General features: G+C 35.7%; 1 protein-coding gene across 1 annotated transcript in view; it reads left to right on the plus strand.

The window, feature by feature from the left end:
* The window catches only part of DNAI4 (dynein axonemal intermediate chain 4), a 90,527-nt gene extending 62,903 nt beyond the window's left edge, over positions 1 to 27,624 (plus strand). Inside the window, 9 exon segments of the mRNA XM_035018317.1 lie at positions 2,266 to 2,477; positions 6,154 to 6,240; positions 7,467 to 7,618; positions 9,353 to 9,510; positions 9,817 to 9,938; positions 16,060 to 16,158; positions 17,019 to 17,245; positions 19,184 to 19,340; positions 26,331 to 27,624. Coding sequence (XP_034874208.1) covers positions 2,266 to 2,477; positions 6,154 to 6,240; positions 7,467 to 7,618; positions 9,353 to 9,510; positions 9,817 to 9,938; positions 16,060 to 16,158; positions 17,019 to 17,245; positions 19,184 to 19,340; positions 26,331 to 26,381 — 1,265 coding nt within the window. The 3' untranslated portion in view covers positions 26,382 to 27,624.
* The last annotated feature ends 322 nt before the right edge of the window (positions 27,625 to 27,946 follow it).

Genomic DNA, 27,946 nt, shown 5'->3' on the forward strand with positions numbered 1-27,946 from the left:
TTCCTTCCTTCCTTCCTTCCTTCCTTCCTTCCTTCCTTCCTTCCTTCTTCTTGTTTGCTAATATTAGACCAAAATGTGGTTTCCACTAAATGAAGTTGAAATGTCAGAACTACTTTGGGACACTATAGAGAAAGGTATCCAAAGGCTTAGGGAGATGGGAATGTTAGGGTGGATTTATCAGATGTTAGGTGGATTTAGCAGAAATCAGAGTAGTCTGACTCACAGAAACCCATGGCATTGGCTAGTTGATCATCATGTCCCTAGAAGAGAAATAGGTAGGTGCTGTATTGGTTTAATAGGGCTGCCATAACAAAATACCACAAACTGGGTGGCTTAAACAACAGAAATTTACTTTCTCATAATTCTGGAGGCTGGAAGCCCACAATTGAGGTGTGAACAGAGTTGGTTTCCTCTGAGGCCTCTCTTCTTGGCTTGCATATGGCTACCCTCTTAGAGTCTCTTTACATGGTTTTTTCTCTGTGCATGTGCATCCCTTGTGTCTCTTGATGTGTCTAAATTTCCTTTTCTTATAAAGATAGCAGTCATATTTAATTAGGACCCAGAGTAATGACCTTGTTATAGCTTAATCACTTCTTTAAAGCCTTTGTCTCCATTACATTCTAAGGTACTGGGGATTAGGGCTTCAATATAAGAATTTTAGGGAGACACAGTTCAGCCAATAAAAGGCGGTCTCCTCCTAAATTCTTATATGATCTATATAAACAGAAGAGTCAAGTGAGCAGAAGTATAACTTGAAATACCAAAGCAAAGTCATAGCCCTTTAAGCAATTTCTAGATTTGAGTCAGTTTTCAGACCCAGAATTCCTTGAATAAAGGGGAGATATCCCACCATACTGTTGAAAATATATACTGTTAATATTTCTCTCAGCTTTACCCAGAGGGACCTATAGTCTTTTATCAGGGTGATATGCATTGGGGAAAAGGAAACAATCAGAAATTTCAGGGATTATTGGACACTAGCTCTGAACAGACACTAACTTCACAAGACCCAAAACATCACTGTGGTCTATTAGCCAGATAAGGACTTAGAGAGGTCAGGTAATCAATGGAATTTTAGCTCAAGTCCATCTCCTAGTGGGTCTAGTGGGTCACTGAACCTATCCTGTAGTTATTTCCCCTGTTTCAGAATGTATACTTTGGAATAGAAATATTTAGCAACTGGCAGAATCCCTGTGTTTTACCCTTGACCTGTGGAGTGAGGGCTATTATGGTAGGAAATGGCTAAGTAGAAGCCACTAGGCCTGCCTCTACCTATGAAAATAGTAAACCAAAGCAATACCACATTTCTGGAGGGATTGTAGAGATTAATGCTACCATCAAGGACTTAAAAAATGCAGGAGCATTGACTCCCATCATATCCCCCATTCAACTCATCATTTTGCCTGCATAGAAAACACAGGATCTTGGGAAATAACGGTGGATTATTGTAAACTTAACCAAGTGTTGACTCCAATTGCAGTTGCTGTTCCAGATGTTGTTTCATTTCCAGAGCAAATTAACACATCCCCTGGTACCTGGTATGTAACTATTGACACAGAAAATGCCTTTTTTTCCCCAATACCTGTTGATAAAAACCACTGGAAACCATTTGCTTTCAGCTAGCCAGGCCAGCAATACACCTTCACTGCCCTACCTCAGAGTTGTATCAACTCTTCAGCTTTATGTCATAATTTAGTCTGCAGGTACTTTTTCCTTCAACAAAATATCACACTGATCCATTACATTGATGATATTATGCTGATTGGAACTGGTGAACAAGAAGTAGACTTATTGGTAAGGCATTTGCATGCCCGAGGGTGAGAAATAAATCTGATAAAAATTTTTAGGGGCTTTCCACCTCAGTGAAATTTCCAACGGTCTGGTGATATGGGGTATATCAAGATATACCTACCAAGGTGAAGGATAAGTTGCTTCATCTGGCCCCTCTTAGAACCAAAAAAAAAGTTACAATGCCTAGTAGACTTCTTTGTTCCTTGGAGGCAACATATTCCTCCTTTGGCCGTATGACTCCAGCTCATTTACTGAGTGACCTGAAAAGGTGCTAGCTTTGAGTGGGGCCCAGAACAACAGAGGATTCTACAACAGGTCCAGGCAGTCATTCAGAATGCCCTGTCACTTGGGCCCTATGTTCCAGCAGATTCAATGGTGCTTGAAATGTCTCATAGATAGAGATGCTGTTTGGAGCCTTTGGGGGGCTCCTGCAGGTATAGAGGACAATAATCTCTTTTTGTGATTTAATTTTAGAACCAGAACCTGAAGAACCTGAAGACTTTTTAGAAGGTGAAAAACTTGAACAAGAGACAGAGGAAGAGGTTAAGAAGGAAGAGGAAGAAGAAATAGAAATAGGTACAGAACAGTCAACAATACCAGCCAATTTGGAACGACTTTGGTCCTTTTCCTGTGACTTAACCAAAGGTCTTAATGTGAGCAGCCTTGCCTGGAATAAAACAAATCCTGTAAGTTATTGAACATTTTAACAATTCTATCTTTATCATGTAAAGGTGACTGTCAAGTACTAACGAAGATTTTTTTTTTCTCAGATTTTAGGCAAGGGATTTTAATTGACATAAGCCAGAGTTTTAACATCCCTTTACAACAAGTTCATGTTTCAAAAAGTGGAAAATAAAAATAGTTATAAAATAATTTTTTTCTCCTTTAATATGAAAACATCATATTTTTATTTTAGGAGATGTACTTGGGACATGGTATTCTCTGAATCCATATCAGATACTGAAAATTAAACCAGAAGATAATATATAATCGATTTCAGATATATCAAACTCATGTACCCAATTTTTTAATTAATTTTGCTTTTAATATACTTTCTTTAACAATAAGTCTATATAATTTTTAAAAATTTTAAAATTATATTAGTCACCATACAGTAGTATATTGTTAGTTTTTGATGTAGTGTTCCATGATTCATTGTTTGTGTATAACACCCAGTGCTCCATGTAATACGTGCCCTCCTTAATACCCATCACCGAGCTAACCCATCCCCCCACTCCCCTCCCCTCTAGAACCCTCATTTTGTTTCTCAGAGTCCATAGTCTCTCATGGTTCGTCTCCCCCTCCGATTTCCCCCCTTCATTTTTCCCTTCCTTCTCCTAATGTTCTCTATGCTATACCTAATGTTCCACAAATAAGTGAAACCATATGGTAATTGACTTTCTCTGCTTGACTTATTTCACTTAGCGTAATCTCCTCCAGTCCCACCCATGTTGATGTAAAAGTTGGGTATTCATCCTTTCTGATGGCTGAGTAATATTCCATTGCATATATGGACCACATCTTCTTTATCCATTCATCTGTTGAAGGGCATCTCGGCTCTTTCCACAGTTTGGCTATTGTGTTGACATTGCTGCTATGAACATTAAGGTGCATATGGCCCTTCTTTTCACTATATCTGTATCTTTGGGGTAAATACCTAGTAGTGCAATTGCTGGGTCATAGGGTAGCTCTATTTTTAACTTTTTGAGGAACCTCCACACTGTTTTCCAAAGTCGCTGTACCAACTTGCATTCCCACCAACAGTGTAAGAGGGTTCCCCTTTCTCCACAACCTCTCCAACATTTGTTGTTTCTTGCCTTGTCAATTTTTGCCATTCTAACTGATGTAAGGTGGTATCTCAGTGTGGTTTTGATTTGAATTTCCCTGAAGGCTAATGATAATGAACATTTTTTAATGTGTCTGTTAGCCATTTGTATGTCTTCTTTAGGGAAGTGTCTGTTCGTGTCTTCTGCCCATTTTTTGACTTGATTATTTGTTTTTTTGGGGTGTTGAGTTTGAGTTCTTTATAGATCTTGGATATTAGCCTTTTATCTGTAGTGTCATTTGCAAATATCTTCTCCCATTCTGTGGGTTGCCTCTTTGTTTTATTGACTGTTTCCTTTGCTGTGCAGAAGCTTTTTATCTTGATGAAGTCCCAAAAGTTCATTTTTGCTTTTGTTTCCCTTGCCTTTGGAGACATGTCTTGAAATAAGTTGCTGTGGCCTGTGTCGAAGAGGTTACTGCCTATGTTCTCCTCTAGGATTTTGATGGATTCCTATCTCACATTGAGGTCTTTCATCCATTTTGAGTTTATCTTTGTGTATGGTATAAGAGAATGGTCGAGTTTCATTCTTCTGTATATAGCTGTCCAATTTTCCCAGCACCATTTATTGAAGAGACTGTCTTTTTTCCAGTGGATGTTTTTTCCTGCTTTGTTGAAGATTATTTTACCATAGAGTATCAAAATTTATATTTTTCTTAAAGTAATCATATTCAGAAGTATATACTTAATCTAGTGACTCTGAAAATGTGCAAAATAATTTTGAGATTCCTAAAATTAACTATTACTACCAATAATAGCAAATATTTAAATAGCACTTACTATGTCCCAGGTGCTATTGCCAGCACTTTACTTGTATTAACACAACAACTCTTGAGTTAGGTACTATTTTACCCAATATGTTGATGAGGAAACTGAAGTACAAAAAGGATAAATAACTTGCCCAAAGTTACACAACTAGTAAGTGAAACAGCTAGAATTCAAACCCAAACATCTGTCTCCAGGGTTCTTGCTCTTAACTGCACTGCCACCAAAAATCATCTTGAGGCAAATTATATGAATCATCAAGGTAGGAACAGTATGTTTGCTTTTAAAAAAGAGATGATTATAGGGGAGACTGGGTGGCTCAGTTGGTTAAGTGTCTGACTCTTGATTTTGGCTCACATCATGATCTCAGGGTTGTGAGATTGAGCCCCGAGTCAGGCTCCACACTGGGCATGGAGCCTTTTTAAAGAGTCTCTTTCTGGGGCGCCTGGGTGGCTCAGTTGGTTAAGCGACTGCCTTCGGCTCAGGTCATGATCCTGGAGTCCCGGGATCGAGTCCCGCATCAGGCTCCCTGCTTGGCGGGGAGCCTGCTTCTCCCTCTGACCCTCCTCCCTCTCATGCTCTCGGTCTCTCATTCTCTCTCTCAAATAAATAAATAAAATCTTTAAAAAAAAATAATTCATTCTACAAATATTTATTGAACATTCACTCTGTGCCAGGAACTCTGATAAGGCACTAGAGTTGCAGTAGCAATTTAGTCATACATAGACCCTGCCTGTATAATGGTCTCTATGTGCTTTAATAAGGAAAATAGCTAGTGCTGTGGGAATACATAAGAGAGGCTCATGAATGCTTCTCAGAGGAAGTGGTGCCTATGCTGAGTCTAGAAGAGATTAATAAAAGCTTGTCCATGTCAGGGTAAAAGGAATAGTGGTGAAGAGTAGTTTAAGACAGAGGAAATTATAGAGACATGATGTTGGCTTGGAAATAGGATTGTGGCAAAAAATATAATAATATATTTTTGATAAAGGTATTCTGATTACGAAGAAGAGGCTGGGTTTGGTCAGTTATTAAATTTTTGTCTATAAGCATTTCTTGAAATGACCTGCTTTATTAATCAGTTTGGGGTACCATAACAAAATACATAGACTGGCTGGGTTAAAAAACAGAAATGTATTTTCTTGTAGTTCTGGAGTCCAGGAAGTTTAGGATCAAGGTGCTGGCTGATTTGGTTCTGGGTGAAGGCTCTCTTCCTGGCTTGCAGATGGCCACCTTCTTGCTGTGCTCTCACATGATGGAAAGAGAGAGCTCTGGTGTCTCTTCCTCTTTTTATATCCACCAATCCTATTGGATTAAGATTATGACCCTTATGACCTCATTTAATCCTGGTTACCTCCTAAAAGCCCTATCTTCAAAATAATGATATTGGGGATTAAGACTGCAACACATGAGTTTTAAGAAAAGAGACACAATTCAGTTCATGGCACCCTGTCTTTATATTTGAAATAATTAGGTCATTCTCAAAAACCTACAAAACATTATAATGTAGTAATATAATCTTGGAAGATTATCTCAATATATAACTTTTTAGCAATTGATTCTTTTTAGATATTCATTAGTCTGAAAATATGATGATTATTATTTTGTTTTGGAAGATGGAGGTGTAAAGTAAAAATAGATGGTAGACTGGTACTTTTTTCTCAATAGAAATGTCTTATTGCTGTTTTTAACACAGTTCATTAATATGCATCTTTATATATTTCCCAATATTTTTATGCTATCTTCTCTTATTTTAAACATACTTTGCTGGTTTTCAGGATCTTTTGGCTGTTGGCTATGGGCACTTTGGATTTAAAGAGCAAAAAAGAGGATTGGCTTGCTGCTGGTCAATAAAGAATCCTATGGTAACCAAATAGGAATAAACCCATTTTTATTCAATTAAATGTTGACATAATTCTCATAAAGTACCTAGTTGTATGTGATAATTAAAGTCAAAAAATGACCCAAGGAAGACTTTATTTTCTTTGGTTTAAATGTGTAAGAATTAAAATTTGTTTTTGTTGATGTGTAGGGTAAATTCATTTAATAAATATTTATTGAGCATTTACTAGGTGTTGTTAGATCTGATGATCCAGAATTGAACCATTATTTTTTTATCAAAATGAAGAATAAATTTGCAAATGAAAATCCTTTGAAAATTATGTTTCATTTAATACTGGGTTGTTTCTTAATGTATGAATAAATCATCGCCTTATAAGATAGATTTCTGCTATCCTGAATACATGAAATAGATGAATGTGACCATGTTATTTGCATGAATTTTTCTAGAATAAGAATCAATCATGTTTTTTGTCAAACAGTTGTAGTCAATATGTTACTTTGCAGCTTTACATTAGTATTAATAACTGAAATGTGAAGTAGAAAACTTAGAAAAGGGTCAGAGGGAAAAAAAAAAAAAAAAGATTAGAGCTTTTATAAATAGCCCCAGTCTGTTAGGAAGCTGGGTTTATGTAGAGTAAAAGAAAGGAAGGAAGAAGCAATTTTAAACATGTGGAAGGATTGATATAAGATCCATAATCAGTAAGTTGTCTTCTTTTCCACATAGATTATTAGAAGCAGGAAAGGACTTAGATTAGACTTTAAACAAAACAAAACAACAAAACTCTTCACAGAATTGTAGAAAAGATTACCTTAGAGAGTTTTTTGGAGCTTCTTCTATCCACTGTTTAGAAATGTCTAGATAATCCAAGCATCTGAAACAGATACTGGAAGATAGGAACATTGCTAGCTAATTTGTTTGGAGTCCATTATTTGTTTCTTAAAGAAGGTGATCTACGATGAGATCATACAAATCCTGCAGAAAGATTAGCAAAATATGATACTTATTGGAGAAGGCCATGCTGTATTTCTTAAAATTATTGCACTCTGAGGATGCACCAAAGTAAAGGAAATGACTAATTGACCTTTGGTTCTCATCTATACTAGAAGTTAGGGGTAGAGGAGTAACTGAATGTAGACTAACTCTTCTTACATTTCCCCTGTCACCAGACAATCCACCATTCAGCCATCATTATGCTCTTTTATGGCCTGCAAAACCAGGTTTAAAATGTAATACAGTTTTTTTATTTAGTGGCCAGAACGCATTTATCAGAGTCCATATGGAGTGACTGCTGTGGATTTCTCAATTGGAGCACCTAATCTGTTAGCAGTTGGCTATCACAATGGCACCATTGCCATTTATAATGTGCAGAGCAACAGTAATGTTCCGGTTCTGGATAGTAGGTGAGAATCCGAGAATTAGGTAAACATGTAATATGTGCTTTTTTAGGGAAAAGTAAAAATTTAATGTTTTTTAGTTTTGAGTAAATGTTTATGTTGTTATTGAGAGTGATACCATTATTTTTTCAGACATTTAATAATTCCTCATATTCTCTCTCTAGCTGGAATGTTCTTATTCTAAAATCTGCATGTTCTCTGTCCGCCTCACCAACCTTCCTTGACAGTTTATGTTTATTCTTTTAAAAAAATTTTTTAAATTTCCCCAGCTTTATTAAGGCATAATTGACAAATAAAAATTGTATACATTTAGGTCATACAATGTGATTTTTTTAAGGGGTACAATGTAATTATTTAATATATGTATACATTGTGGAATGTTTACTACAATCAAATTGATTAATACATCTGTCACCTCACATAGTTACCTTTTTGTGTATGTGGTGAGAACAGTTAAGATCTACTCTCTTAGCAAATTTCAAGTATATAGTACAGTATTATTAACTATGATCATCATACTGTATATTATATCTCTAGAACTTATTCATCTTGTAACTGAAAGTTTGTACCCTTTATTACTTTGGTGTCACCCCTTCCACATAACCTTCCCATTCCATTCTTTTGGGCATTTGTATTAGTTATCATAGCAGTTATCATACTGTATATATATTGTTTACATATATATCTTCCTGAAGAGCTGTAAGCAATTTGAAGTCAAGGATTAAGTCTTACTTTTGTATCCTTGGCCTGTCACATAATATCAGGCATGTAGTAGGATTATAGTAAGTATTTGATTAAAAATAAATGAATGAATGAATAAGTGTATTGAGAAAATAAAAAAGTGAAAAGTGAAAAATATTGAATATGTTAGGTTTTTGTAATAGATCAGATACCACTGGGGCAAAAATGAAGTAGTGTATTTATATTAGTGTTTGAATAAACTTAGCTAGAGCTGAAAATAGGTATAAAGCAGGGTCCTTAAGCTTAACTTTGAAATTATTTGCATGGTTTTATAAACATGGGCCTTTGTGCTTGTTTCTGGGAAGATGATCTATAACTTTTACCAAATAATCAAAGCTATATGATTTTTAAAAGATTCAGAACTATTGCTTTGGAAGATTTGCATAAAAAAATCAAGAGAGTCAGTACTATGAACAGAGCAACCCATTATTCTGATAGGAAAGCAGTCAGTAATCTGAGAAGCAATTTTAATTCTTCAGAAAAATGTTAAATCTGGCCATATAGAGAACCAAGCCAATGGGCAAACCTGAAACACAGAAAGAAAGGTGAGGTAATTGTTTATTTAAATAAGACTTAAATAATTTATTCATTTAAGCTATGAAAAAAATCCTTATACAGGTAAAGATACTTATACTCAATGTGTCCAAAATAAATTTACATAACTTATCTAGGAAAAAGTAAATGAATAGAGTAAGGAAAATATATTCTGAAAAGAAAGAAAATATTTTCTTTTGTATTTCTGTTATGGCAGGTAATATAATTAAAGGCAGTAAAATTTTCCTTTTATAAGAAATGAGAAAAACAAAAAATACTACATGACAAAATGATTATTTTTCCCATTTTTTGAAATACTTAAAGTAAAAGTCCAACTTTGAATAATAAAGGCATCATTCTATAAGTAGGTCACAGTGCTCCAGGGAGCTGTCCTTATGACTGAGACTCATGTCCTTTTAAAAATTATGATGATGATTCTATGTTTAGTGCTTTTCCCCATTTTAGTGAATCACCTCAAAAACATTTGGGACCTGTATGGCAACTACAATGGATAGAACAAGATCGAGGGACAACAGGTGATGACAAAAGAGAAATACTCGTTTCTATATCAGCAGATGGAAGAATCTCCAAATGGGTTATACGGAAAGGACTAGACTGTCATGGTAAAAAGAATGTATACATACATATGTATTTATCAATCAATTATCTTTCTCTTGTTATGTGTTGCCTTAAAATTTCTAGTGAGCCATGTGCAAGAGGTGGCCAATTTTAGTTTAGCTACATAAGAAAAAATACTGGGCTTTGTCATTGTTTTTCTAAGCATCTTGTTCTGGTATTTGCTAATTTTAACCAAATCACATGCAAAAGATGGCAGAAATCATACTATTCTTTGTAGAAGGGACACACATTATATATACAATACTTTTAAATGTGGTAAATAAGATACATGTTTTTTTCTTTAAATAAAGATTTGATGCGTTTGAGGCGAACTACTGCTAGCAGCAGCAAAAAGGGAGGGGAAAAGGAAAAAAAAGGTGAAGCTCTGATATCTCGACAGGCTCCTGGAATGTGTTTTGCTTTTCATCCTAAGGTAAAGTATCTCAATCCATTATTTACTATTGCATATAACACCTTCCAGTAATTGAAGTGTATTAAGATATAAAGCAAGGCAAAGTTTTAGCATGTTAATAAATATTGTGCCTTGTAAGTAAGAATAGAACAAATGTAGACATAGCTGCCAAACTAAGGTAGAGTGGCCCCTTCTAGTTAGCTGTACCATGTCTTTATCTGCTTTCTAGAGGAAAGGTCTCTATTTCTGAGGAACTGTGGAAGGATTCTCTTTACAACTTCATGTTTAACTTGAATGCCCCTCCTTGCTCCTCTTGGGTGTTCTGCTACTTTATCATATTGATAGAAACCGAATCTACTACACAGTCCTCTATGTCAGTGTGAGTGGTAACTCTCATGATTCTGAGGATCAGGAAGACCAGTTAAGTTCATGTTTATCAAGACCAGAATCAAATCAAAGCACAGTTAGTGAAGTTCTACTTTTTCTCATTCTTTTTATCTGGAAGTTCTTTGGAGTCAGTAAATTCAGCAACTATGACAGACATCTAAGGAAACATATCCTATGTGTTTTCTGTTATATGTAATATGATCATCTTTTTAGTGACACCATCATCCACCTAACTTTGCAAACCAAAACTTGAGCTCCTACTCTATTCTACCCTATCATCCAAATGATACTTAAGTCTTATTGTCCTACTCCTTTCAGTCCAAGCCTACTCACTGCTAATGTAGTTCAAGCCTTTATTAAGTTTCACTTTTACCATTGTAGTTGTATTCTTAACTGCTTTCATTCTCAAATTCTTGTAATTCACATTTCACCTTGACTCTAGAACAGTGGTTCTCAATGTTGGCAGGGAGGGGCATTTCTCATCACGAGGGTACATTTCACAATGTCTTGAGATATTTTTGGTTGTTTCAGCTCTAAGAGGTGGGACATGCAGAGGCCAGGGATGCTGTTAAACATCCTACAATGCGCAAGACAAGTACTGTGTTCCTCTGCACAGAAGAAGGAGAAGGAAAAAAGGAAGGGGAAGGGGAAGGGGAAGGAGAAGAGGAAGGAGAAAGACAAGGGGAAGGGAAAAAGAAGGAGAAGGGAAAGAAGACGGAGGAGGAGAAGGATAACGATAATAATTTTATTATATTTATTATTATTATTATTATTATTATTATTATTATTATTATTATCTGACCCAAAATATCAATGGTGTTGGATTGAGAAATCCTTTTCTGGTGTCTGGTGTCCTAGAAATGTCCTTGGCATAAAGAATTTGAGATAATCATGTAGTTTGTAAATAGTTTTACTTCTTCCTTTCCTATCTGGTTACCTTTTATTTCTTTTTCTTTCCTGATTATAGTGGCTTGAACTTCCAGCACAATGACGAATAGAAGTGGTGAAAACAAACATCCCCCTCTTGTTTCTGATCTTAGGGAGAAAGTATTCAGTCCCTTTACTATTAAGTATGATGTAAGCTGTGGTTTTTTTGTAGATGCAGTCACATTGAGGAGTTCCCATTACATTACCATTTGTTGAGACTTTTATCAGGGATGGATGTTAGGTTTTTGTCAAATACTTTTTCTACATCTATGGAGATGATTATATAGTTTTTCTTTCTCAGTTTGTTAACATGATGAATTACATTAATTTTTAAATTTTTGTTTCTGAAATAAATCCCATTTGATCATGATTTATACTTTTAATCTACTGTTGGATTTGATATGCTAAAATTTTGTTTAAGATTTTTCATCTTTGGGGCGCCTGGGTGGCTCAGTTGGTTGAGCGACTGCCTTCGGCTCAGGTCATGATCCTGGAGTCCCTGGATAGAGTCCCGCATCGGGCTCCCTGCTCGGCGGGGAGTCTGCTTCTCCCTCTGACCCTCCCCCATCTCATATACTCGCTCTCTCTCATTCTCTCTCTCTCAAATAAATAAATAAAATCTTTAAAAAAAAAAGATTTTTCATCTTTGTTTGTAAGGGATATTCATCCATAGTTTTCTCTTCTGGTAATGTCTTTGTCTGGTTTTGGTGTTGGGATAATCCTGTAGAATTAGTCGAAAAGTATTCCCTTTTTACTTTTTTGAAAGAATTTGCATACAATTAGCATTATTTATTCATTACATGTTTGATGGAATTAATAAACCATCTGGGCCTGGAGTTTTCTTTTGGGAAGATTTTTAACTTTCAACTAGAAATTCAAATTTTAAATAGATATAGGGTTATTATTATATTATTATCTATTTCTTCTTGAGTGAACTTTGGTAATTTGTATCTTTCAAGGAATTTATTTCATCTAAGTTATTAAATTTAGTGGCATAGTAATATTTCCTTAGTATCCTTTAATAGTTATAAAATATGTAGTGATATCACCTCTTTAATTCCTACTACTAGTAATTTGTGTCTTCTCTCTTCTTTCTCTTTTTTTTAGTCTGGCTAGAAATTTATCAATGTTATTGATCTCAAAGAACCAGCTTTTGATTTCTCTGTATTTCACTATTGTTCTTCTGTTTTCTATATAATTGATTTCTAATTTGATCTTTTATTTTCTTCTACTTTGGTTTTATTTGCTCTTCTTTTTCTGGCTTCTTAAAGTGGAAGCTGGGATCATTGATTTGTGACTTTTCTTCTTTTATGATAGACGCATTTGTGCTATAATTTTTCTCTAAATACTGCTTTGGCAGCATCCCACAAACTCTAATATGTTGTATTTTCATTTTTATTCTATTCAGAATACTTTCTAATTTCTCCTTTGATTTCTTTTTTGATGGGTGGATTATTGAGAAGCATACTATTTAGTTTTTAAATATTTGGTACTTTGCCAAGGATCTTTCTGTTACTGATTTCTAATTCAATAACATCATGATCAGAGAATGAACTGTTTATACTGAATCCTTTTGAATTTATTGAGATTTGTTTTAAAGCCCAGAAAGTGATATTTACATGTAAATTTCACTGTGCACTTCAGAAAAATATATATTCTGCTGCTGTTGGGTGGAATGTTCTATGAATGACAATCATGTTAGAGTGGTTGAAAGTGTTGTTCGAGTTGACTATATCCTTGCTGATTTTCTTCTGTCAGTTATTAAGAGAGAGGTACTGAAGTCTCTGGCCATAACTGGGGATTTGTCTATTTTTTCCTTGTAATTCTATCAGTTTTTAGCTTGATGCTTTGTTTTAGATATATAAATGTGTAGGATTGTTATGTTCTCTTGATTAATCAACTCTCTTATCATTGTAAAGTGGCTTTGTTTATAACTGGTAATATTATTTACTCTGAAATCAACTTAATCTGATATTAATGCAGGCACCCAGCATTCTTTCAACTAGTGTTAGCATGCTTTTATTAAATTAAGTTTTTATGTAAATTCTTGTTAATGTACAGTGTGATACTAGTTTCAGATATAGAATTTAATGATTCAGCACTTACATACAACACCTGGTGTTCATCACAACTAGTGCCTTCCTTAATACCCATCATCTATTTAACTCATCCCCCTACCCTTCTCCCCTCTGGTAACTATCAGTTTGTTCCCTATAGTTAAGAGTCTATTTCTTGGTCTTCCTCTCATTCCCCGCCAACCCCCCTCCGCCATGTTTGTTTGTTTTGTTTCCTAAATCATTTTCCATCCTTTTACATTTAACCTACATATGTCTCTATATTTAAAGTACATTTCTTATTGGTCACATATAGTTGGGTCTTGCTTTTTTATCTAATCTTACAATGTCTGCCTTTTAATTGTGATGTTTAGACCATTTACATTTAGTTTGATTTTGATATGGTTTGGTTTGAGTCTATCATTTTGCTTCACTACTTTATTGGTGGTGGTGGAGGATGGTGGTATAATATGTCTGGCTTCCTTGGCTGGAGGTAGGACTCTGAAGGGCTATCTCAACTCCAGAACTTCTTGGAGGTTGGGCTGAGCCCTCTGTTGCAACTGCATCATAGTTCAACTTAAATCTCTGCCCATTTCTGTTCCTTTCAAAGAGATTGTTGCTAAGAGAACTCCCTAATAAATCTCTTGAACGGAAATCTCAGATTTTAATAGACTGACAAAAACAACTCTAGACAGTGACCTTGATCTCTAGAGAAAGATAACCTACTTATAAATGGTGTTGGAATAATCATTATCCATATAACAATGGAATTAGACACCTACCCCATCATACACAAAAAACTTCTAGAAGAAGATGTAGGAAAACATTTCTATTACCTCAAAATAGGAAAAATTTCTTAAACAAAGCACAAAAAAATACTAATATATAAAAAAGTTATAAGACCAGCTACATTAAAAGGAGAACTTCTGTTTATCAAAAGACACCAAAGAGGGGTGCCTGGGTAGCTCAGTCATTAAGCATCTGCCTTGGACTCAGGTCATGATGCCAGGGTCCTGAGATTGAGCCCCACATTGGGCTCCCTGCTCAGCGGGGAGCCTGCTTCTCCCTCTCCCACTCCCCCTGCTTGTGTTCCCACTCTCTCTATCTCTCTGTCTCTCTGTCAAATACTAAGAAAGTAAAAAGGTAAACCATACACTTGGAGAAGATATTTGCAACATTTATAATAGACAAGCATATGTAATACAATATATAATATAGATATATAAATATAATATATAATTATATATAGAATATATAAAGAACTTCCTTAGAAATGAATATAAAAAATATGAGTAACATAGTTAAGAGACATGAACAGAAGAGGAACTACAAATGGCCAGTAAACATAAAAATGTGCTCAACCTTGTTAATATTCATAAACATGGGACCTAAAATCATTAGGTATAATTTTATACCTCATACAATGGCAAAATTTAAGATTTCTAATGTAACCCAACTGTTGATGAGAATGTGGATCAAAGGAAACTTCTTTTTTTTTTTTAAGATTTTTATTTATTTATTTGAGAGAGAGAGGATGATAGAGAGCATGAGAGGGAGGAGGGTCAGAGGGAGAAGCAGACTCCTTGCTGAGCAGGGAGCCTGATATGGGACTTGATCCTGGGACTCCAGGATCATGACCTGAACCGAAGGCAGTTGCTTAATCAACTGAGCCATCCAGGCACCCTCAAAGGGAGCTTCTATATACTGCTGAATATAAATTGGTAATACCAGTTTGGGGAAAAATATACTTTATTGTGTTATTTAAAACTACTTATATTCCAACAAACCATGAGAGACGATGGACTCTGAAAAACAAACTGAGGGTTCTAGAGGGGAGGGGGGTGGGAGGATGGGTTAGCCTGGTGATGGGTATTAAAGAAGGCACGTTCTGCATGGAGTACTGGGTGTTATGCACAAACAATGAATCATGGAACACTACATCTAAAACTAATGATGTAATGTATGGTGATTAACATAACAATAAAAAATTTAAAAAAATAATAAAACTACTTATATTCCATGATCTAGTAGTTGCATTCTTAAGTACTGGTACATGCTAGAGCAGTGTGTCTCAAATTTTAATGTGCATACAAATTACTTGGGAATCTTGTTAAAATGCAGATTCTGATTCGGTAGGTCTGGGGTAGGACCTGAGATTTTGCATCTCTAAAATGCTCCCAGGTGATACTGACTTTACATAGCCAGGACATAGAGCCTGACTTTCAGAACTTTTGACTATGACTTCAGTGTAGGAAATACACTTAAAATCTCTATTTAGTGCATACATTCAGTGTTAAAAATCCATTTATTTCAATCTTTCATTCCAAGCCAGAGTCATTTCTTCAGCATTATATACATAAACAATTACTGTTAAGTCATCTGTCTTCTCTTTGACTAGTTCTAATGAAAAGAACACTTACTATTTCCCTGGATTCCATTATTAGTTCCATTATTAGGTAACTTTAAATATTGGAAATTTTCTTCCTCATTTAAAGCCAGTGTTTGTCCATTTAATTTCTAGATAGGATCTAAGTTCTTCCATCTATTCCAGCAAAGAACAAACCTGTATTTTCTTTGCATAGTAGTCCTTCAGGTAGTTTAATTATTATAAAATCATGATAGAAAGCAAAAGACAACAGACAACCATGATCAAGATAGTATTTCTAGTTTGGGTTCTAGAATTGATTTTAATAGATCTTGAGGGATCTCATTTTCTATTTAGCATATTTACTAATGTATCACAAGCTAATACATTTTAATTTTTTGTGTTGTAGGATACAAATATCTATTTGGCTGGCACTGAAGAAGGTCATATTCACAAATGCTCTTGTTCGTATAATGAACAATACCTTGATACCTACAGAGGACATAAGGTTAGTTTAATTATAGTAGGTATGGAAAATTTATCTTTTAATATTTCTGAAAAAAATAGTATTATACACAGTACTTTTAACATGCAATAGATTTACAACTTCAGAGTTAACATTACCAACTTGAATTAAGTGCTTTCTTGTATGGAAACATCAATAACATGTGGGGCATCTTATTTGGCTTCTAGATAGTCTTTTTCTTTTTTTTTTTTGAGAGAGAGAGAGAGAATGCATATATGTGATCTGGGGGGTGGGGAGGGGCAGATGGAGAGGGAGTGAGAGAATCTTAAGCAGGCTCCATGCTCAGCATGGAGCCCCACACAGGCCTCAATCTCATGACCCTGAGATCATGACCTGAGCTGAAGTCAGGAGTCGGATATTTAATTGACTGAGCCACTAGGCACCCCTGGCTTTTAGATATTCTTGACCTCTTCTTGCAAGTTGTGGAAGTTACAATTTTCATTTGGTTCTAAAAGACTTTGCTTATGACAACATGCTGATCCCAAAGTAAAAATGTGTCTGGCATATACTTATTTTCTGTATCCTTTGTGATTGTTCCATCTATGTTTTCTTCATTTTCTCCCTCATTTAAAAAAAAATAATCCTTATACTCTTAAAGTAAATAAGTATAGTATGTATTAATATTTAGTTAGTATTATAACAGCTCTATTTTTATGTTTCCATATGGCATAATTTAGGGAAGATTCTATCTATGACGTTACTCTCAGCTAAAATAATACACAATAATGCATGGTGCATAAATCTTCTAGAAAGCTTAGCATTTTAATTTGTTGGTCAGGTTTAAAATATAAGATGTTCAATATTATTTATCTATGTATTTTAATTTATTTTTCTAATTCTAGGGCCCAGTGTATAAAATAGCATGGAATCCATTTTGTCATGATGTATTCTTAAGCTGTTCTGCAGATTGGAGTGTTATTATATGGCAACAGGAGAACACCACACCATTTTTGAGCTTTTATCCAACCACTTATGTTGTTTACGATGTTGCCTGGTCTCCAAAATCCTCCTATATATTTGCAGCTGCAAATGAGAGCAGAGTGGAGATTTGGGACCTTCATGTCAGCACGTAAGTGTTAATGTTTTTCTTGGTGATACTTCTCATAAAAGCAGTTTAAACTAAATGATACCTGATAGATTTGGTATTGGTTAGAGGGAATTGTAGTTACTTTAAAACAAGTAATAGTTTACACTGTGAGAGTCCTCTACAAGTAAAAGATATATGCCAGGATGCTATATTCATTTTAGCTACTTAGACCATATGTGTTTTTAAAAATATTTAAATGAAAGTAGGTCATCTTATCCATCTCAAACTTTTACAGGCTGATATGAGTTATGATAGCTACCTTGAATTTTCATTGCCTACTTTATAGAGGAATGGAGAGAGGAACTTGTTTGTTTTTAACTGAAGATTTTCTGCAATAAGATAAAGGGAACAAAATAATTATTTTTTACAATATTTACGTATTCTCTTACCTTGTTTTAAAACATATTCAAAAGGCCATGCATTTATTTTTATTTTTTTTTAAGATATATTTATTTATTTATTGAGAGAGAGAGAGAGTGAGAGAGAGAGAGCACAAGCAGTGTGAAGGGCAGAGGGAGAACCAGACTCTCTGCTGAGCAGGGAACCTCCATGCAGGCCTGATCCAGAGACTCCGGATCGTGACCTGAGCCGAAGGCAGATGCTTAACCAACTGAGCCACCCAGGCACCCAGGGCCATGCATTTAATTAAAATTTTTAATTTAAAGTGTTACACCAAAGTTATTAGAGTGTCCTCTAGACTCATCTTTCATTTTAAAATGGAAATTTGTATAGTACAGGAATAAAGTGTTGAATGATTTTACTCCTTCAGTTGGAAAATACTGTAGATTTTTATGCTAGTTATTAGCAGAAGAATCAGGGAAATACATTCTTGCTTAAAATAAATGACAGAAAATTCAATGGGTTTATTTTTAATGGCATTTTTTCCCTAGAAGTTAATAATTTGGTAACTTTAAAATTTTGTCATGGCTTATACTATAAAACAGTTTGAACCCCAAACCAAGGATTATATCACAAAGCAAGTTATGTTTGAGTATGAGATGACTAATGTATAAAATGATTACTTAACTCATCCCACTTCTGATTTTAATTTTCTTGGTAGAACTGTGGTTCTCAGGACATTTCTTCAGAAGTATGCAAGTCACTGCTTCTGTTGTTTTATGGGGCATCAGTAGATTGCTTTGGACGATGGGGAATAGAAAAAGTTCTTGTTCAAAGTATTCTTTTACGTTCCAGAGGTTCATTTGGATCAAAATATCCTTCTATTAAAAGGTATTACTACTAAGGAAGTTGTATTAGTCAGGGTTCTCCAGAGACACAGAAGCAATAAGAAGAGAGAAAGAGATTTATTTTAAGGAATTGGCTCACATGACTCTGAGGCCTGGCAAGTGCCAAGTCTGCGCTACAGGCTGGCCGGCTAGAATTTCCATCAGAGTCCATGCTGCAGTCAGGAGTCTGAAGCAGACTGGAGGCAGTTTTATTCCACTTCAGGGACCTCAGTCTTTTCTCTTAAGGTCTTCATCAAATTGAATAAGGTCTGCCAACATTATGGAGGATAAAGGTAAGCTGCTTTATTCAAATTCTACTGCCCTAAATGTTAATTCATCTAAACAAAGCACCCGCACAGCAAAGTGTAGAGGGGTGTTGTCCAAACAACTGAGTACCATAGCCTAGCCAAGTTAATACATAAAGTTAACCAGCACAGGAGCTTAAACTTATGAGTGCACATCTTAATTGTGAACTTCCTGAATTTATTTATTTGAAATTAGTTCACTGAAGAAATGAAAGTTTGATTGATTAAGGAGTTGAGACGCCATTATTTTGATTTTGGAAACTTAAGAAGCTTATTTTGTTTTGTTTTTGCCACATGAAATCACAGAAAATATCTGAATTTTCTTAATCTGTATACAAAAAGAATGTAATAACAACAACTGAATTTACAAAGAAAGTGTTTTATTACAGTTTGGATCCTCTCATTGTGAATGTTGCTAACCCTGGAATCAAGTTCACAACTGTTCTCTTTGCCAAACAAACAGATTGCCTTCTAGTGGGTGACAGTGATGGACAGGTTGCTGTGTATGAGCTAAGAAATATGCCCTCTGCTTTGGATTCTGGCCGGGTAAGACTCAAAAGTCAAAAGTTTATGTTATTCTATGTAATTTTATGCAATTTTGTGTCATACAAGGAATTTACATTTCTTAAATATCTTAAGTGTAGTGCAAAAGGAAGACCGTAAGTCTCAAGAGTTGCTTCCTACTAAGCAGGGTGTCTACTAGGCTTATTTTCTTCGAGCCTCGTGTTTTTTCTCTGTAAAGTGAAAACAACAATGTTGTAGCATAATAACTATAAGTGTTACATGAGATAACTTTAAGTTGTGCCTAGTATATAGCTGAAGAAGTTTACTGCAAATATTCAAAGACTTTTACAAGAAATGATAATATTTTAGATATTATCCAATGTTCCCGAAATAGGCATTTGTTTTTTTGTTTCTGTAGTGTTATCCTGTTCCCTTACGCTGATCTTCAAATATGAAAACTTTGTTGTAAAACTTTGACAAGCCATCAGTATCACTAGATGCCCATTATTTTTATTGGGCTTTTCAACTTTTCGGTTTTTAAATTTTTTATTTTATCTTTTATCTTTTAAAGATTTATTTATTTATTTGAGAGAGAGAGAACATAGCCTCTTTGCAGAGCAATTCAATAAAAGTGAAAATTCAAATACCATACAATGTCTTGCACATGTGTATTAGGAGACATGTATAGGGCGCCTGGGTGGCTCAGTTGGTTAAGCGACTGCCTTCGGCTCAGGTCATGATCCTGGAGTCCCGGGATGGAGTCCCACGTCGGGCTCCCTGCTCAGTGGGGAGTCTGCTTCTCCCTCTGACCCTCCCCCCTCTCATGCTCTCTCTATCTCATTCTCTCTCTCAAGTAAATAAATAAAAAATCTTAAAAAAAAAAAAGGAGACATGTATAAGTTAGTAATGTGAGGTTTTTTTTTCCTTTCTTTTTTCCTTTGTCTTTAATATTTCTTTTGTACATGGAGATGATTACTCAGTCTACTTTTGCTTAAAATGTTCACATTCAAATATTTTATAAAATTTTTAAAATCTTAGTTCATCTTAAGCTCTTACATTTAGATAATATATTTTATTATTCTGTTTATAAGTCCAACAAATTTTAATACATACTTTTAATAAGCTTTTGCAACAATTAAGTTCCTTTAAATCCTTTAAGTTTAATTTATAAATTTAATATAGATTTTTAAGTACTTCAATTGTCTTATGGGCAAGCAAATCTGATACTTAAGGAATTCTTGTTAATTTAATAAATTTTAAATGTTGAATATGCAACCATGTTCATCAAGGATATTGGTCTGTAATTCTCCTTTTTTTTTTTTTAAAGATTTTATTTATTTGAGAGAGAGAATGAGAGAGAGAGAACATGAGAGGGGGGAGGGTCAGAGGGAGGAGCAGACTCCCCGCTGAGCAGGGAGCCCGATGCGGGACTCGATCCCGGGACTCCAGGATCATGACCTGAGCCGAAGGCAGTTGCTTAACCAACTGAGCCACCCAGGCGCCCCTGTAATTCTCCTTTTTGATGGGGTCTTTGTCTGGTTTTGGGATCAAGGTAATGGTGGCTTCATAATACGAGTTTGGAAGTTTTCTGGGTAATAGACATTGGGGAGGGTATGTGCTATGGTGAGCGTTGTGAATTGTTTAAGACTGTTGAATCACAGACCTGTACCTCTGAAACAAATAATACATTATATGTTAAAAAGAAGAAGAAGATAGCAGGAAGGGAAAAATGAAGGGGGGGAATTCGGAGGGGGAGACGAACCATGAGAGGCTATGGACTCTAAGAAACAAACTGAGGGTTCTAGAGGGGAGGGGGGTGGGGGGATGGGTTAGCCTGGTGATGGGTATTAAAGGAGGCACATACTGCATGGAGCACTCGGTGTTATACACAAACAATGAATCATGGAACACTACATCAAAAACTAATGATGTAATGTATGGTGATTAACATAACATAATAAAAAAAGATAAAAAAAATAAAGTAAATGTTGAATATGATGAATCTTAAATTTTCTTAAATGTGCCAGTGCTTTTTACAAATTAATAATATTTCAATCTACAATCACAAGTCTAAATCAATTACCCAATTACACATTTAAATTAGAATCACAAATTTATTTGCGATACAATCTAATAATGGCAAATTCTCTTATAAATAATGAATATTTAAAATGCCAAATATATACAAGTTTCTTAATACAAAAAATATTAAAATTATCTGCTTGATTTGCTGCATATTTTCTATATACAATTATTATTCTTCTCAGGGTAAAAATAGGCTTTCCCAATTAAGAAACAAATGAAGCATTCCAAATAGTTTTGGAGAGTATTTTCTTAACTGGCTGACATGCATATTGACTGTGGACATTTTTTTTTTTTTAAAGATTTTATTTATTTATTTGAGACAGAGAGAATGAGAGACAGAGAGCATGAGAGGGAGGAGGGTCAGAGGAAGAAGCAGACTCCCTGCCGAGCAGGGAGCCCCATGCGGGACTTGATCCCGGGACTCCAGGATCATGACCTGAGCCGAAGGCAGTCGCTTAACCAACTGAGCCACCCAGATGCCCTTGACTGTGGACATTTAAGGAGATTTTCCTAACTACCTTAAAGTTTGTATTTAAATTCCAGTTAGTTAACATACAGTGTAATATTAGTTTCAGGTGTAGAATTTAGTGATTCAACACTTCCATACATGACCTGGTGCTCATCACAAATACATGCCTTAAATCCCATCACGCATTTAACCCATCCCATCACCCCCACCCACCTCCCCTCTAGTAACCATTGTTCTCTATAATTAAGAGTTTGTTTCTTGGATTGCCTCTCTCTCTCTTTTTTTCCCTATGCTCATTTGTTTTGTTTCTTAAATTTCACACGAGTGAAATCATATGGTATTTGTCTTTCTCTGACTGACTTATTTTGCTTAGCATAATACTCTCTAGCTCCATCCATATCATTGCAAATGGCAAGATTTCATTCTTTGTAATGCAAACTGGTGCAACTCTGGAAAATAGTATGGAGGCTCCTCAAAAAGTTAAAAATAGAAGTACCCTACGATCTGGCAATTGCACTACTAGATGTATGCCCAAAGAATACAGAAACACTAATTCAAAGGAATACATGCACCCAGAGGTTTATAGCAGCATTACCTACAATAGCCAAATTATGGAAACAGCCCTAATGTCCATCGACTGTTGGATGGATAAACATGTGTTATATATATACATTAGAAACATCTTTTATTTTAAGCAATGTGCTCTGAGAGCAGAAGGCTAAGCTGAGAGTCTGGACATTTTTGACAAATGTGTGTGTGGGGGGGCGCCTGGGTGGCTCAGTCGGTTGGGCGACTGCCTTCGGCTCAGGTCATGATCCTGGAGTCCCGGGATCGAGTCCCGCACTGGGCTCCCTGCTCAGCGGGGAGTCTGCTTCTCCCTCTGACCCTCCCCCCTCTCATGTGCTCTCTCTCTCTCATTCTCTCTCTCAAATAAATAAAATCTTAAAAAAAAAAATGTGTGTGTGTGTATATGTGTGTTGTATGTATGTTAATGATTTTAATGCTGGTAAGCAAAATTTCCTTGTAACAAATATATCCCATACATTAATAATAAATGCAGTTTCCTGATACAAATATGTTTTTCATGCTTTCGGTCATTATATTTTAAAGGTTCAGAGTTATTTTTCAGGGAGATTCAACAAAAACCTATTAATCAGATTTTGTATTACTTACAGCCAAACACAAGTTTACCTGATACAACTCTGAACTTTTCAGAGAATTATAATCAAATAGTAATTTGAAGTTTTAAAGTAATTAATGTCAAACCATTATTTCCTATCAAGGTATCTTATCAAGTAACATTGTGTCCTATAATTTCTCCATTAATTTTAACCAAGGGTGAATCAAAATTTTGGAAGGCTTATGTTTTCATTCTATAGGAAAAATGTACACCAAATTTATAATAAAGGCTGCCTCTGGGAAGGGAGGGATGAGGGAAGAACAGGATTAAGGATGGGTACAAAGGGAATATCCACAGGAATACTGGTTTTATAAGGGCAAAGTACCAGATAACACATGCACCAGGTGTGCGGATCAGGGTCCATTGGTGGAAACCCATTGAGGTATATCAAGGACCATGGTATAGGTATAGGACCATGACTCCCTCTTGTCTCTACATTGCCCATCATCCTCTGTGGCCTTGCACTGCTGGAGAAGAGCCTTGATCCTTGGGCTATGGATGTTTTAAGCAAAATGATTTCTGAAACTCTGGCACCTCCCTGATGTGTTCAAGGACCAGAATATTTTTGTGATATGACATAGTAGAACACTCCTGTCCTACCAACTCAGGGTTTGTGGCTAGGGGTAACATCAGCCTGATGCCTGGCATGATCAGGAGTATAGGGTCCAAGCTTTGCAGTGATAACTTGGTGATGTAGCTAGTTGTCAACAGGATTTACCACCACATTAGCATTATTGTTTGTTGAAGCACCACCTCCTCTTCTGGTGGGTTGTGGTTGGTTGCTGGGTCTAAGTCTTGCATTGAACAGAATTATAGTTTAAGTACTTGGCAGAAGCTAATTTCAATGGGGCATTGCACAAAGCAACTTTTTTTTCTGGAGGTAGCCTGTGGAGAATCACTCCTGGATACTATTTCTATTCTTCTGTTTCAGTATATAAATGTTTGCCATCTTTTTCTCTGTAGTTTGGGTATTTACGTATAGACAGTTCATTCATTCAACAGATATCTACTGAGTATGTACTATGTGACAGGGTCTGTTTTAGGTGCTAAGGATACAATAGTGAACAGATGACAGTAGTGATCTGTGTTAGTCCAAGTGAGAGACTGAACTAGAAAGAGATGGGTTTGAGAAGAAGCTTGGCAACTGATTTTGTGTCAAGACTTGAAGGATGGGGAATGTCATCCTTAGTAGAGGCTAAAAGACAGGACTGACTTATGTAATACCATCTCAGGTGTTTATAACTCTTCAGAGTTTGTAAAACACTTTTACATACATTAGTTCATTCAACTCTTATAATAATTTTTAGAAGTGGTTGTTAATATTTCTATTATACGTTCAAGGAAACTAAGATTCCCAGATATCAGTGATTTTCTTAAGATCACCTTCACTGTGTAGTAGAGAAAACTCTGGTCTTCTGCTTCCGATTCCATCTTTTCACAGTATCTTTCTTAAAAACTCATCTTCCATCTTTGGTTTCATCCTCTTACAGATTATTATTTTACCCCTTTGGTACAAAGATCATTATTATTAAATTAAACATAAAATACTGAAATTCAGATATTTAACTCTCTCTAAATCAAGCACCGTAGGTCAGGAAAGAGTTTAAGATACCATTAATATCACAAGCTATTTTACAGATGAGAAAATTGAGGTTTAGATATTAAGGCTAAACAGGAGCTGTCAAAATGATCCCTTAACAACATCCAAATGGCCAACAGACACATGAAAAAGTGCTCAACATCCCTCAGCATCAGAGAAATACAAATCAAAACCTCAATGAGATACCACCTCACACCAGTCAGAATGGCTAAAATTAACAAGTCAGGAAACAGCAGATGTTGGCGAGGATGCGGAGAAAGGGGAACCCTCTTACACTGTTGGTGGGACTACAAGCTGGTGCAGCCACCCTGGAAAACATTATGGAGGTTCCTCAAAAAGTTGAAAATAGAGCTATTGTACAAACCCAGCAATTGCACTACTGGGTATTTACCCCAAAGATACAAATGTAGTGATCTGAAGGGGCACCTGTACCCCAATGTTTATAGCAGCAGTGTCTACAATAGCCAAACTATGGAAAGAGCCTAGATGTCCATCAACAGATGAATGGATAAAGAAGATGTGGTATATATATACAATGGAATATTATGCAGCCATCAAAAACCCCCGAAATCTTGCTATTTGCAGCCATCAAAAAACCCCGACGTGGATGGAACTAGAGGGTATTATGCTAAGTGAAATAAGTCAATCATAGAAAGACAAGTATCATATGATCTCACTGATATGAGGAATTTGAGAAACAATACAGAGGATCATAGGGGAAGGGAGGAAAAAATGAAACAAGATGAAACCAGAGAGGGAGACAAACCATAAGAGACTCTTAATCTCAGGAAAACAAACTGAGGGTTGCTGGAGTGGTGGGGGGTGGGAGGGATGGGTGGCCGGGTGATGGACATTGGGGAGGGTATGTGCTATGGTGAGCGCTGTGTATTGTGTAAGACTGATGAATCACAGACCTGTACCTCTGAAACAAGTAATACATTATATGGTTAAAAAAAGAGGAAGAAGATAGTAGGAAGGGAAAAATGAAGGGGGGGAAATCGGAAGGGGAGATGAACCATGAGAGACTATGGACTCTGAGAAACAACCTGAGGGTTTTAGAGGGGAAGGGGGTGGGGGGATGGGTTAGCCCAGTGATGGGTATTAAGGAGGGCACGTATTGCATGGAGCACTGGGTGTTATACGCAAACAATGAATCTGAAACACTACATCAAAAACTAATGATGTAATGTATGGTGACTAACATATCATACTAAAATAAAATTAATTCAAAAAAATGATCCCTTGGGGCGCCTGGGTGGCTCAGTCGTTAAGCGTCTGCCTTCGGCTCAGGTCATGATCCCAGGGTCCTAGGATCGAGCCCTGCATCGGGCTCCCTGCTCAGCGGGGAGCCTGCTTCTCCCTCTCCCACTCCCCCTACTTGTGTTCCCTCTCTCGCTGTGTCTCTCTCTGTCAAATAAATAAATAAAAATCTTAAAAAAAAAAAGATCCCTTAACAGAATCCTTATAAAATTGTTTATCAAACTCCATTAAAAGAGTCTTTCATAGGAAAAAGCAGGCTTATACTAGGAAGTAACTGTTACTATTTAAATTTACTTTGGTTTGTTTACTTTTTACAATCTTATTGGATGCCCTTTATATGTATCACTAATTTATAAATTTTAAATGGCATTTTAAAGGCTCCTTTACCTCTTAATTTATATTTTATTGCATTGTAATTGTTTGACTTTTTCTTTTCAGGGAGATATAATAGATACTTTGCTTGGACCCAAGTCAAACCAACAAGGATAATTCATCATTACTAATATTTTCTCTTGTTGATGTTTAAAGAAAAAGAAACAGTATTTAATGTCCAGTAATCCAATTTGTATGCAGTAAGCTGGGATTTTGATGTTAGAAAATGATATTTGATGTATAACCTCTATTTTAACTTAACAAATTTAATAAACTTTTATTTCAGAGATATGTGATTAGTTTGAGATCTAGGCTAATTATAAGAGTTCTGTTGGGATTTTCTTAATATTTTTAGTCATATTTCAAGTACATATAACTACATATGTGTACTTATGAAATATCCAAATAGGTTAGAAAATTATTATTCCATTAGAAGCAAAGCTTGGAAATTATTAGAATTACTTAGACCAAAAATCTTTACAAGATGAAGTTCCATAGACTTTTAAATCTTCTGCTTTCCAAGATCTATCTTCCAGAGTTTATGAATTATGCATGTGTTAGTGTTATGAGAATATTGGATTCTCACACCCAACTTTAAATCAGAATTTTATCCTCTTAGATTTGGGAGCTGAAGCTATGAAACTTTATTAGACTATTTGACAAGCAAAAGACATGACAGAAAATGTTGAAATTGCGTTGTTTAGCCACCAGGCATCACACTCCCAATTCAGTGAGAAGAGTTAGTCTGGGACACATGGGAGCACCCTCCTCTGCATGCCCGAAACCTGCTCTGGGTTTTAAGCCCCGACTTGAGTGGGCCCAGAGAGAAAATAGAAAGTCCTTGCTCTATAGTTGGCATCAGGATGTTATCTTATGAAGGGTTCTAGAGCTAGCTTGTGGATACAGGAGGAGTGGGAGGTAGCAACTCCCCCAAACAGATTGCTAACAGCCTATCCCATGCTGTTTGTTAGAACAAGTCCTGCGTTTTGTTAACTGAGGCCATAGGACAGTATGACCTGTTTTGTAAAGCATTCTAAGTGGAGAGGAGAGGATAAGGCATTTGAAACTCACTAAACTCTCTGGAAAAAAAGTATGTGTAAAACTAAGAATGGAATCTGTGCAACAGTAGAAACTGCCTTTTGTAAGTGTCCACTTCTTCACAGTCTCCTTTTCTTTGGAGTCATCCTTTAAACAAAAGTAAGGTGAGTCTCAGGTGGATTGAGAGCTTAGATCAGGTAATAAGAATTATAAATTTTCTGCTGATATAAATCATTGTGGTTTATCTCTTTGTCTTTCTGAAAGGTTGGACTTTCCATAACACTCTGTGTAACAAAATAAAAACTTGATTTAATTGAAAAAATGTTTCTTTTTATTATGTATTTTTGACTTTCAAAAATTTTCACATATTCTACTGTCACTGCTCATCAAACCTAAATGAAAAATAAAACTATTTTATTATTCTTAGACCCTGGGCAACTGATCCTGAAGCACTGGACCTATTCCATTTTACCCTTCTCACTCCTGATCTTATAGGCTCTCCCATGCTTTTAGATTAGCATCAGTTTTTATTTTACGATCTTTCACCTTGGTGTTACAGAAGGAATTATTTTTCTGGCTTTCTGGGCTGACTTTGGATTCTCACTAGTAAACTCTATTTCCAATAAAATACTTTTAAAAATTTA

Source organism: Mirounga leonina, unplaced genomic scaffold, assembly GCF_011800145.1.
Source record: "Mirounga leonina isolate KUSES-001 unplaced genomic scaffold, KU_Mleo_1.0 Mir_173, whole genome shotgun sequence".
NCBI lineage: Eukaryota > Metazoa > Chordata > Mammalia > Carnivora > Phocidae > Mirounga > Mirounga leonina.